The sequence below is a fragment of the Leuciscus leuciscus genome (assembly GCF_965113295.1).
Source record: "Leuciscus leuciscus genome assembly, chromosome: 18".
Lineage (NCBI taxonomy): Eukaryota > Metazoa > Chordata > Actinopteri > Cypriniformes > Leuciscidae > Leuciscus > Leuciscus leuciscus.
Genome location: NC_138742.1, coordinates 8585806 through 8599015, shown reverse-complemented (window position 1 = coordinate 8599015; position 13210 = coordinate 8585806). Strand labels below are relative to the sequence as shown.

Below are 13210 nucleotides of genomic sequence, written 5' to 3'. Positions count from 1 at the left end.
GTTCATTTTTAACAATATACAGGGCTTGACGTTAACACCCACCAACCCGCCAAATGCGGGTTTATTTCAGCAGTGGTGTGTAACGCAGTCACTCCTACTAGCCACTTTGGCAGCTTGCCAAACATTGAAACATTTTTCAATTGTAGTCTTTTAAAAAGGCATCTGAAGTGACTAAGTGCAACTAAGATTTTTCAATATCGATACTGAAATATCCGAAACGCTTCCAATACTCATTTTCCGCAGAATAGACACACGACACCAGCTACGCTTTCTCTCTCTCATCTCTCCGACAGCGAGTTACACACAAACCCGCCTCTCCTCACTCACTCATTTCTTTTGCTCCGGATGAATATTGTTGCTGTTACAGGGCTTGAATTTCCGTGTGGGATTGCTCGTATTGCGCATAATTTGACTCATTCACAAAGATTTCGTGCTCACACCCAAAGTGCAGCACATAAAGCCATCTCTCAGTACTAAATAGTTATTTTTCACTACTTATTGCGCTTAAACAGTCAAAGACACATAAAATAATGTCAAAAAGTCGGTCTTGGTGGGTATTCGCGACACGTAAACACATTCAGTTATGTTTTAAGTGAACGTAAACAGCTGAGAAAGAAAACGCATGTGTAACAGTATAATGGATCAGTGCATCAGGTCTTAAAGTGACAGCAGCCTAATATTCCTGCTGCCAAATTATGGCAGATTTTCCCCATGGTACTGATGTCAAAACTTTGGAAAACCACTAGTCACAGTGGCCAAATCTGTGACGATGAGTAAAATGGGCTGAATTCTCATGAAAACAATGTCACAGTGCATCTTCATAGTTAAGATAATGGCATTTATTTTTGTAAAATATATATATATATATTTAATTCTTTTGATTTTGAGGTGAAATATGATCTTGACATGCTCTTGACAATCTTTTATATTGATTCTTATTCTCACAGGGATACACACCTTTACACATTGCAGCACTGCACGGACATCGACATATATTTGACCTGCTGATTAGGACATACGGTAAATATTTTCATCTCAGACATTTAGTTGAAAATTGTCTGTATTTTAAATCATCTCGTTCATTCAAGAATGTCTGTTTGAATTCATTTGAAAGCAGACTTCATTTTACATTTACATTTCATTAACATGTCAAATGTTGGTCCAGTAAAGCGAATTCTTCCTGATATATCAGATGAATGTTTCTTTATGAATAATTTACCTTTTGAAGTAACTTTATTGAAATATTGGTGATTTATTTGTAACTTAATTTGCAAGATATTTTCCCTTTTACAACAATCAACATGTTTGGTGACATGCAACTATTTATTTAATTATTTAAGTGTGGGGAAAAAAAACATGCAAGTAATTTTTAGAGAGCAAAAAAAAAAATGACAGGTTACATTGTCATTTGCTGTCTCGTTTATCATTTACTTGTTTATTGAACTGTTGTATAAACGCGGTATCACTTGTAATTGTGCTGTTGAACTGAATATTAACGCTTAATTTGCTGAATTTAACATGGCTGAAATGTGAACATGTTCACAGGAGCTAGGGAGAACCTTCGGGACTACAGCGGTCGCTTAGCATATCATTACCTCAATTTACGGGATACAAAATTAGAAGACCATGAGCTATGTGAGTCAAACTTCACTGTTTTTTTTTTTAATGCATAAGTGCACTGTAACATGTGGGTGTTAAGTCCATTCAGACCTGTGGCACATGTGGAACAGCAGCACTGAGGATGTTTTCCACATTAGCGCAGGCATATGGTTTCTCTGAATCTACGGGGTGCCTCGTGGATCAATTTTAGACTGTTTGTCTTCACCCTATTTGTCCTTCCAGCATGTTATTTCATTCTCAGTGTGGTCTTCTTCTTAACTCTGCTTTGATGTTTGCTCTCCAAGCTGAAGTCAGCGAGTGCCACAGCCTAACCCAGGCCGGAGAGCGCAGGAACAGGAAGATCACGTCATTATTTCACTCCAAGAAGAAGTGGGGATCAGCGGAGGAGCTCGCGGCCATACCGGAGGAGAGGACAGTTGCTCATCAGCTCATGCTGCCTGCGTTTAGGCCCAGAAAGTTCTCACGGTAGACTGTGTGACGTCCAAACCTCTTCAGTCTTGCTTTAGTGCCAATCGGATGGTTTACAGATGAAAACGCACTTGTTTTCTTTGCTGCTTTTTTTCCACACAAATAGTATGATGAAGTTCCATTCACATTTTAAGTAGCGATTCAGCTTAATAATTCGCTTTTGTAGTGACATGTTGTAATGTTGTAGTGTAATGTCTCATGTTCTCTGCTCTACTACCTGTTCAGTTAAGAGGTTAAAGGTTTACAACTTTCACCGAGCAATGAAACAATGCATTTTAAATTACTCTGCATCGCACAATCCAAAGTTTTTAGCAAGAATGAAGAACTCAGTTTCACAAAATATGTCAATGCTTTCTCTCTCTCTATATATATAAATATATATATATATATATATACCATCCTGACAGGTCTAAAATATAAATAGGCTTATAATATGCTTACCATAGTGAATCAGGGTAAGACGAAAACACGTTTTGGAAGAGGGATTAATAATGTATTGACTCTTTATTTCAATTTTGTTTTTTTGTTGTTTTTTTAAGCCAAAAAAAAGTTCTATTGTATAGGTTTAAGTTCCATCTTGAATAAAGTCCAACTTCATCATTTATTTGCCTTATCTTCACCTTACAAAACTTAAAAGTCAGAACTACAATTTATGGCTGCGAGAATGTACCAAAAATACCCTATTTTCAAATTGTGTATATTTAGCATATAAATAAACAATATTAAAAAAACTATATTATAATAATATAAAAATAAAAAATTTTCACTATACATTATTCTAAAGCAAAAAACAACAACTTTTAATTATCTTCCAACAAAATGTAATGACTTGCTCTGCCTTTGAAATATCTTTGCTTTTATGATGATATAACCCAGGCTCTTGACCATGAAAAATAATATCAGCCAATAATATCCCGGCCAAGTATTTTACAATTCGATCTGATCCTGAAAAAAATCAGTCCCATTCTACATTATTTCCCTTTGAAATAATTAAATGTATAATTTTATAGATTTGAAATGCTTTGCTAAAGCCGTTTCTTTTATTTTTGCTGTTATTGTCTTTACCTGTATGTTTTAGCCTATTTTTATATTACAATAAGTTTGTCTTTTGCATTCCAAAGGGGTGATGTTGAGTAAATCTGCTAGTTTGTGCCTTAAGTCTGATGGTGTCTTTCCTGTTACCTGAATGTTTATTTGCATAATGTAAATTATTTTCTCTTATATAAAAGGACAAATAAAATGTACTTTGGATAACGGGTGGTTTTTTTTTTTTTTTTTTTTTATTATTATGTGATTTTCCTCTAATTGTTAAGTTTCTTTCCCCCATAAAGTTCACACATTTGAAGTCTCCCACCTTTCCTCTGGGCTCTTCCCATAATCTAGCATGCCGGCTCTTTCATCACTCTCGTGGATCACCCTAACAAGATTACACCCTATCAGATCTTCCACCTCAGTCACGATCCCCTTCCTCGCACCTTCCCAGCGACACCCGAGAAAGAGAAGAAAAAAAAAACAGTTCCTCGGTTCTTTTCTCCTCTCCTCCTTTGATTCCCATCGCTCGCTCTGCTTTGAGCTCCCCAGATGGAGCAAATATGGGCCCTGGCGGCCCTCCGTAAGGTCCTGAGCCCTTAATTCCAGCTTAGTCGCAAAAGGCCAGCGATTGCTTTCGGGTTTTGGGTATCACAGAAGTGAGAGGGAAGACAGGCAAGTGATTTTGTGCCTCTTTCCTATAGGGCATGGGGGTGTTTGAAGGATAAGAGGAACTTGCTGTAATAGATACTTATCTGACTGCCCCGCAGTCCTCAAACACGCTGCTCCTCTGAAGAGATTAGAACCCAGGGAGGGCACATTAGCTCTAATCCCGTGCTTTGAGGGCTCTGCCCCACCCCACGCCCCACTTATTCTTGCCCCTTCTGTTGCAGGGGGATACCTTGTATCTGGCCCATGTGTAAGGGGAGCCTGTGGCTACACAGGAGGGGGGTGGAGGGTGTGTGTGTGTCTGCGTTTGCGGTGAAAAGCACGGAGAGGCCTCTACTGCTGTGTAACTGATTCCCAGCTCTCTGAAGAGATTAGGCGCTACATTGTTGGTTTGGTTGCTCATTTCCATCTGAGGGCCGCTCCCCCTGCGGTTAAGGGCCGCCATTGTGCCGGGGAGGGGGAACTGAAACCAGCAGCTCAAGGCCTCCAGCTTCCTTGTAGTCTTTGTTTTACAAATGACCCAAAATGTAGATGTCATGTCACAGATGCCTTACAAGCACACCAGGTATTGATTGTGAGGAGAGAACAGCCGCATAAGGAGTGCATTTGTTAAGCAAGTCTCGCTTCCGTGCGTTGATACCGGATGAGTTTCCTCACGTTTCTGATCACTAATCATCAATAATGCTCAATCTATACATACATACATATACATCCATCTGACTTTTCATATTTCTGTCTATCTTTCCATCTATCTGTCTGTCTTTTTTATATTTCTTAATGTTTCTGTAAGTCTATCTATCTGACTATCTACCTAGCTATCTGTCTGTCTAATACATTTTGATATATCTGTCTGTCTGTCTGTCTACCTGTCTTTCTGTCTGACTATCTGTCCTATACATTTTGATCGATCTGCCTATATTTCTGTATGCCTGTCTATCTGACTATATATTTATATATATATATATATACACACACGTATAATACATATACATATACACACACTCATATACACATATATATGTGTGTGTGTGTGTGTATATGTATATGTGTGTATACATATATATGATCTCCACCTTTCAATCTGTCTGTCTCTATCAATCAAAATACATTTTAAAACCTGTCTTTCTGTCTGTCTATCTTTCTGTAATTGTCTATGCTTATATTCTGTTCCTCTGTCTGTCTGTCTAATACCTTTTGATATATCCATCTCTCTGCTTGTCTACCTGTCTTATATAGTAACACATTTTGATCAATCTGCATATGTCTGTCTATTTTTTTATCTTTCTGTCTATGCTTATTTCTTTCTATCTGACTTTTTTTCTTCCTTATCTGTCTGTCTAATACATTTTGCTATATCCGTCTTTCTCTCTCTCTGACTATGTATATCTCTATCTGACAAATACATTTAGTTTTTGATCTATCTGTCTCTATCTTTCTACATGTCTGTCTCTCTATGTACAGTATATCTTAATACATTTTGATGTGTCTGTCTATCTATCATGCAGCTTATCGTTCAGTCTATCTGTCTGTATGTCTATCTATCTTTCATGTAGTTTATCGTTTTATCTATCTATCTATCATGTAGTTTATCATTCTGTCTATCTATCTATCTATCTATCTATCTATCTATCATGTAGTTTATCATTCTGTCTATCTATCTATCTATCATGCAGTTTATCGTTCAGACTGAACGATAGAAATATAGACTGAACGATAAACTGCATGATAGATAGATAGATAGATAGATAGATAGATAGATAGACAGAATGATAAACTACATGATAGATAGATAGACTGAACGATAGAAAGATAGACTATCTATCTATCATGTAGTTTATCATTCTGTCTATCATTCTATCATGCAGTTTATCGTTAAGTCTATCTATCTATCTATCATTCAGCCTATCTATCTATCATGCAGTTTATCGGTCAGACTATCTATCGTTCAGTCTCTATCATGTAGTTTATCATTCTATCTATCTATCATGTAGTTTATCGTTCTATCTATCTATCATGCAGTTTATCGTTCAGTCTATCTATCTACCTATCATGCAGTTTATCGTTCTGTCTATCATGCAGTTTATCGTTCAGTCTATCTTTCTATCGTTCAGTCTGCCTATATCATTCAGCCTATCTATCTATCATGCAGTTTATCGTTCAGTCTATCTATCTATCTATCATTCAGCCTATCTATTTATCATGCAGTTTATCGTTCAGTCTATCTATCTACCTATCATGCAGTTTATCGTTTTATCTGTCTGTTCGTCGAATTGTGATGTTCTCTCTTTACTCTCTCGTTCTGTACTGTTTCGCAGCGTTCCAGTCTTTTATTCAGGCAGTAGAACACACAGCAGGAATCCGGGAGCCGTATGGACACACACTGCACAGTATTCTCACCACACACACTGTAAGGATGCTCATGTAAGACACCGTGTGGAAGGACCCCAAGCCCCAGCACAACCTCAAACCACCATGCTGGCTGTCACAGGCTAACCAACGCCACCTGTCACTCACCCCATGCGGGGGCTGTCAATCAAATCACACCCCAAAAGAGAAAGAGGAGTGGGCGGGACTGCTCCAGACCCCTAACAAAGGCATCCTCCCATTGGTGAGTACTTGCAATGTCACTTCTCTGTAAAGAGGAGTGATAGAGTGGGGCTGATAACACAAATGACAAAAGATAGATGGATAGTGGAGGGGGTGATTGATAGAGGGGAGGTGAGAAAGCCTGATAACATTCACGTTCAGCTAACTTCCCTCTGTTTAGGTCTGTGGCCTCGGCATAGCTCATTAGCTCTCAAAATGAGGGGTTTGAACACTAAAAACAACAGCATTGTTTCAGGTGCGCAACACTTCTACGAGGTCATGGCGTTTAGAATGAGGCCCGTCTTGTCCTGAAATGGCCCACATCAAAGTAAACTTCTTTTTAAAGGGGTTAAGAGCAATTTAGACCACAAATGGACGTTTATGTTTCTCTACACTGTAAAAAATTGGTAACATTCAAAAGACTCATAACCAGTTTTATTAATGTCCATATTAAAATGTTATTTTAATATAACTCAATCAACACCATGCAATGAAAGTAATTTTAAAAGTTCAGATCAAAGCTCCTTAAAGTTACATCTGTATCTATTTATTTACTTACATTTTTATTCTGATGAATTTTCTCTACATTTTGCTGGTTTAGTATAAATAGATTTGATGATTTCTTTATTAGCTGGTATTCTTTTAGGTATAACACTGTCAGACTTAATACACAGCGTTTAATTTAATTTCACCAGGTCTGATTTGTAATGGTGCATCTCTCTTCACCTCAGAGCGGGTTAAAAAGGAACAACTTCCAGAAAGAAAAACTAACATGTAGAAGGTGTGAAACCCTCTCTGCGGATTCCCTTCATGCTTTTGTTAACAGGTCTTATTGACACCTGACTATTGGCCATTCTAATGACATGTTCAAGCCTTTTGTCTGCTCAGCGGTATGTGATGAGCGCTAAATGAAGTCACACCTCTGTCCATTGTCATTATCAGCTCATTAGGACATGCATACTTTGGTCAATGGACGATCCTCCCATTTGCAAAGAATTCCATTTGGGAATAAAACAGATAGTTTGGTTTTCAGTTTTGGAGTACCTAGACCAGTTTGGTTTGTCTTGACATGTTTGACCGTTGTATTTCCTCACCACTAGTATATCTATGATTTTTGTTTGTTTGTTTATTCATGTTTGGAGAAGTTAATTAATCATTTTTTTCTATTGTACTACATGAAAAAATACAAAGCAAAAAAATAATAATTTATGTCTATATGATATTTGTCTTAATATCCATAAAACAAGATTTTACCATAAAGTTTTAACATTTACCATATATTTGTTTGATTTTTTATTTATTTATTTACCATGCTTTAACAGCCATTTTGAAGTATGACTTATAGTAACACCAAGTTTTGTGCACATTTATTTATTTCTGTATATAGTGTAATATGATTTCATTGAAATTGTTTATATATATATATATATATATATATATATATATATATATATAATGTTAATATTACTGTTGTCAAATCGATTGATCGATATAAAATATATATAAAAGTAATATCATTTAAATTATATCCAATATAAAAGTTTGTATATATATATATATATATATATATAGGCTATTGAGTTAATTGCATCTAACAAAAGATTATAAATTATATATATATATATATATATATATATATATATATATATATATATATATATATATATATATATATATATATATATATATATATTTGTGTGTGTATGTATGTGTGTGTGTGATGCAATTAACTCAATTTGACAACAGTAATATAAATCTAAATTTTATATATTTATTTTTATTATTTATTTATTTTAACCAATGTCCAGATAATTAATTATGACCTATAAAAATATCTTTACAGTACACCTATACTTTCTATGAAGTTATTGAGGATTCAGGCTGACCTTAAAGGTTCTGGTAACACTAAGCTAGCACTGGCCCCTTTTGCTTGTTGGTTTGTACTGATTAATCTGGTTGATCTGTTTGGTTAACCACAATACAAACCACAATAATTTTGTTGTAGAGTGAAACAAAAATTGAATCCGGCTCTCAGGAGAAATCTCTGCTCATGCCGATCTTGATTCATTTGCTGCCTCTGTGGCTAAAGCCTGGAACAAGCTCATCTCTTATCTGAAGTATGTTGGACTGCTATCTCACACTCTTCTCCTCTCGGCAAATGACTGACATCCCCTGAGCAAACAGTCTTAACTGGACCTGTCAGAACATGAGTACACCTGTATTGTGTGCGAGAAGAGAGGAAAGAGAGGAGAAAGCCGAGTGTGTGAGGAACACAATAATCACAGCCCTGAGCTGCTTATCTCCAGAGATGCAGCATAAGCTTTGCTCTTTGCACTCTGTTTTGACCATTGTGCTACTTGAGTAAATTTGCTCTTGGCCCAAGGGGATCTGAGCCCCACCCTACTTCCAAACTCTCTCTCTTTCTCTCTCTCTTTATCTGTCTATCTGTCTGTCAGCCCTTAAAATGTCTCACACCTTCACGCAACCTCACCACACAAAATCTTAATAAACATTTCCGAATAAAAGGTGATGAGCCTTTGGAAAAGATCATATAGCATATGTAGGCTATATAGCTGTAAATAAAACATAAAATGCAATGATGCATGAGAAATTACTCAACTTTATTTGATGAGGCTCTGTCAAAGTTTTAGGAAACAATGCATGCCTCCATTTTACTAGATAACAGATTAAAGAGCAAGTTTAAAAAAAAAAAAAAAAAACTTGTATTTCCAATGTCAGAGACTGCCTGCACCCCCTGCTATCGGGTTGTTTGCTGTGCTTTTCTTTCCAGGGCATTGGTATGTATGTTTAGGAATTCTAATCTTATCTGAGTATCTCCCTACATTAACATCTGTTATGCTGCAATTACCATATACATTAGTCGACACCTGTTTCACTTAAACCTATTTAATTACGACAATTGTACTGGTTTGTTGCGGGCGAAAACAAAGTCATCCCCTTTTAAAAGAGGTTTGATGTTCGGTCACAATAAAGCCAAATAATTCATAGTCCAGGTTCATTTTGAACCGAAAGAAAAAGTCAAAAAAAAAAAAAAAAAAAAAAACGGAAATAATCTAAATCTAAAATAATCCTTAGAAAATAAAATCCGGCGTATAGACGGGATTGTATTTTTTAACCTACGTCTACACAACGGTGGGTAAAAGTTATTTGTTGCAAAGATGTATATCACGGTAAGATTCGTTAAGGCCCATACATTTATAATATTTTGTACTAACTTTAACAACTTTTTTTTTTTTTTTTTAGCAATGCTTATTTAAAAATGAAAATATAAAAAATGCATTAGTCTATTCTTACTAAATAGCCCATAATAGTCAAATAACCTAATGTTTTTAATGAAAGATATAGGCCTAACCTATTTTGTTTACCAATTAATCAAACGCGCAATCCATGCTAAATACATCTAGATTTTTAGATCTACATCTACATCTACTGACTTACATCAGATCTAATGTCAAATCAAAGCAGCTGAAGTTTTCAAACCTGTGTTAATTAGTTCAAATGTATTTGCTTGCTTTTTAAACGCTTCAGACACACATTGCACCGTGTTGCTAATCAAATTTTGATAATGGCTCGTCATGTTGCGTCTTGTATCGGTTTGCTCAAACAAAAAGATGAAACAGTCTCGGCAAGATGGAAAAAAAAGTTTATTCTGAGACGTTAATGTGCGACATTTGAAGGTGTTCCGAATGGCTTTAGTAGGCTATCACTTTTCAGTTTATCCCGACTGAGCTTCATTCATTAGCTAGGCTACATGAAAACAAGATTAAATAAAACACACTCTTTAGTAAAAATAAAGGTTCTTTATTGACATATTTAACATCCTTGGAACTTTCCATTCCATCAAAGTTTTTTTTTACGGTGGAAAAGGGTTCTTTAGATTTTTTTTTTTTTTTATGTTCTTTGCACAAAAAGAAAAAAAGAGAAGAAGAAAAAAAAGGTTATTTTAAGAACTGAAAGGTTCTTTGGGGAACCAAAAATGGTTCTTCTATGGTAGCATATCACTGTGAAAAAAAACCTTCTTTGGAACCTTTATTTTAAGAGTGTAGGCTATATAAATAAAAACGAATAGGCTCTTACATGTAAAATATTGTTTTAAATAGGCTACATTTTTTATTAGATAATATAATTTAGGCCTATATACTAATAAAATATCATTTGACTTAACTTTTGAAAAAAACTTTATAAATTATCCTATCATTTAAACAGGCGGATTTTCTTCGTGTTGACTAGGCTATACGTAATGTATTTTTAATTATATGAAACTATTTCAAGTGGATGTATCACAAGAGCATCTCCAGAAAATGCGAATTTCAAACGGAGCCGTAATATTTTCCACTCTTCAGTACGGATAAGCGTGAGATAAGCATCATGAGTTTAAAGACTTTTAGAGGCCGTTAAAAGGAACAACCGAAATTCTCCTTTGAAGGGATTTACTCCCAGAGAAATCCTTCGGATCACAGCTGTCAATCACATGCTCTGGTCCCGCCCACTGATGCGGCTCCGCCTATAAAGAGAGCCCGTGAACTCGTGGGAGTGTCATTCAAACACCAGAGCTCAGGGAGTAAGGATGCCTGCTTCACCAACGGGGTTTGGAAACTTCTTCATGGACAGAAACATCAACATGCCCGCTGGATATCAATTATTGGGCTGCCCACCTGGAGTGCAACAGCCACCGCCACATTTTGTGGGCATGGCTGGGGTTCCCTTACCTTTCTCAGGAATACCGGGGTACAGCTTCATCCCTTATCCTCATCCTGGACACATTGCACACATTGTAAGTATTTTGAATTCTTCTCATATTGCATTACAATTCAATGCAGAAAAACACTGTAAATGAAATATTTAAAGTTTTTGTATAAAGTTCAAATATGTATAACTATAATGTATATAGAATTAAATAAACGATACAATTCTATTAAAGGGATAGTTCACCCAAAAATGAAAATTCTGTCATCATTTACTCACCCTCAAGTTGTTCCAAACCTGTTGAGTTTCTTCAGCTGAACACAAAAGAAGATATTTTAAAGAATGTTGGCAATCAATCATTTGACGGTTGCCACTGACTTCCATAGTAGAAATAAAAATACTATGGAAGTCAGTGGCTACTGTCAACTGTTTGATTGCCAACATTCTTTAAAAAATCTTCTTTTGTGTTCAGCAGAAGAAACTCAACAGGTTTGGAACAACTTGAGGGTGAGTGAATGATGACAGAATTACAATTTTTGGGTGAACAAACCCTTTACTGTCTTTATTGTAATGCAAAACTGTTCATATTCTAAAACTGAATCTCTTGCTTACTTTCAGAGCAATTCCTATGACCTCAAGGCTGCATCGCCATATCACCAAGCTCTCCTTGGACGTGGGGGACCCTATTACACTCCTTATCGTCCCATTCCAGCTGATGACCCCAGTCGGGTCACCAAGGTGGCCACCCGGGAGAGCACCAGCGCTTTGAAGGCCTGGCTCAGCGAACACCTGAAAAACCCATATCCCACCAAAGGCGAGAAGATCATGCTTGCCATCGTCACCAAGATGAGCCTCACGCAGGTGTCGACGTGGTTTGCCAATGCCCGTCGCCGCCTAAAGAAGGAGAACCGGGTCAGCTGGGCCTCCAAAGGAAAGTCAGATGAGGAGGATGAGGAAGAGGAGGGTGAGAGCGAAGAGGAGGGGTCCTTGAGGAAAGGCATGGAGGATGAAGATGAGATCGATCCTCAAACGGTTGATGATGATGAGGAGGATGTCACGGTGGAGGAACGTTTAGCGGAAGGACTTGATCAGCAAAAAGAAAGTTGTGACAAGTCTGACACATCGTGTGAGGCCAAAAGAGAGGTGTGTAAGCAAAACGTCGATGTCCAGAAACCTAAAATCTGGTCTCTGGCGGAAACCGCGACCTCTGATATCGTCAAGAAACCCAGCGATTTGAAACACCCTCAAAGCCCAGACTTTGGGAAATGGTGGGCTGGATGGCCTTCAAGAGACTCCTACTCACCTGTGAACCTTTCCACACACGACCTTCTCAAACAAAGTCAATGAGACTCTTCATCCAAAACACTCTAGACTCAATTTTGCACTTTGAAACCATTGGGAACGTTTTGTTGTGGAAGTTTGCATACAAGATTTAATCAAATGCCTGCATGGTTTAAAAACCAAAGGATGCGTGTTCTGTAAATATTGTACATTTCTTTTGTTTAAATTATAAATGCATTTACCTGCTGACTTATTTTTGCTAAAATAAAACGTTGAAAAATCTAAAAGTTTTGCTCATGGTCAGTGTTAATGATCTGGGGGTTTGTTTTTACAATGAGATATTTTTTAATATGCGAATTTATGCATTGTTTTGCTTTTAGTTTTAGTTACAGAAGCATACTTTCGATTGAATTTCTGAAAGTCTTAAAGACCAATTCACTTAAGCAATAAATCTGTCCATGTTCAGTGAATTGCCTATAACTCGAATAGTAGCCGCAAAGACTTTAGAAAATAGTGGCAACAGCAACATAAGTAAAATATAGACCATTATTTATATATATATATATATATATAAAAAATAATGTCTTTATTAAATGACTTTATTAAAAAAACTAAATACGAGCTTTCAAATGCGGCTCATCCAATCAGAGCTGGCGCAACGCGATTTTTAAAAATAAAAAACAACAACAGCGATTGGATAAAAACCATTGATTTGAATAGGTTATATATATATATATATATATATATATATATATATATATATATATATATATATAATTATTAAATGGATTAAAATCTTAAACCACATAAATTTACGTAACTGTTCGCTTTTTGACAACGCTTTGGAACG

At 36.3% G+C, this 13210-nt stretch overlaps 2 protein-coding genes across 2 annotated transcripts in view; both read left to right on the top strand.

Annotated features, from left to right (window-relative positions):
• The window catches only part of LOC309480235 (ankyrin repeat domain-containing protein SOWAHC), a 30024-nt gene extending 26682 nt beyond the window's left edge, over positions 1-3342 (top strand). The window contains exons 10-12 of the mRNA XM_082144648.1: positions 939-1020; positions 1546-1635; positions 1905-3342. Of these exons, the coding sequence (XP_082000774.1) occupies positions 939-1020; positions 1546-1635; positions 1905-2089 (357 nt within the window). The 3' untranslated portion in view covers positions 2090-3342. The remainder of the gene's footprint in view (positions 1-938; positions 1021-1545; positions 1636-1904) is intronic.
• Positions 3343-10313: 6971 nt separating this feature from the next.
• irx7 (iroquois homeobox 7) lies at positions 10314-12736 on the top strand. Its single transcript, XM_082144417.1, has 2 exons — positions 10314-11167; positions 11698-12736. Exons 1-2 carry the CDS (start codon positions 10961-10963, stop codon positions 12424-12426), a joined length of 936 nt encoding a protein of 311 aa, XP_082000543.1. The 5' UTR covers positions 10314-10960; the 3' UTR covers positions 12427-12736.
• The last annotated feature ends 474 nt before the right edge of the window (positions 12737-13210 follow it).

Excerpts from the sequence above, each read along its gene's own strand:
- irx7 (XM_082144417.1), top strand. The coding sequence starts at position 10,961 with ATGCCTGCTTCACCAACGGGGTTTGGAAACTTCTTCATGGACAGAAAC. Across the intron at positions 11,168-11,697 it reads CTGGACACATTGCACACATT|AGCAATTCCTATGACCTCAA; the intron begins GTAAGTATTTTG and ends GCTTACTTTCAG.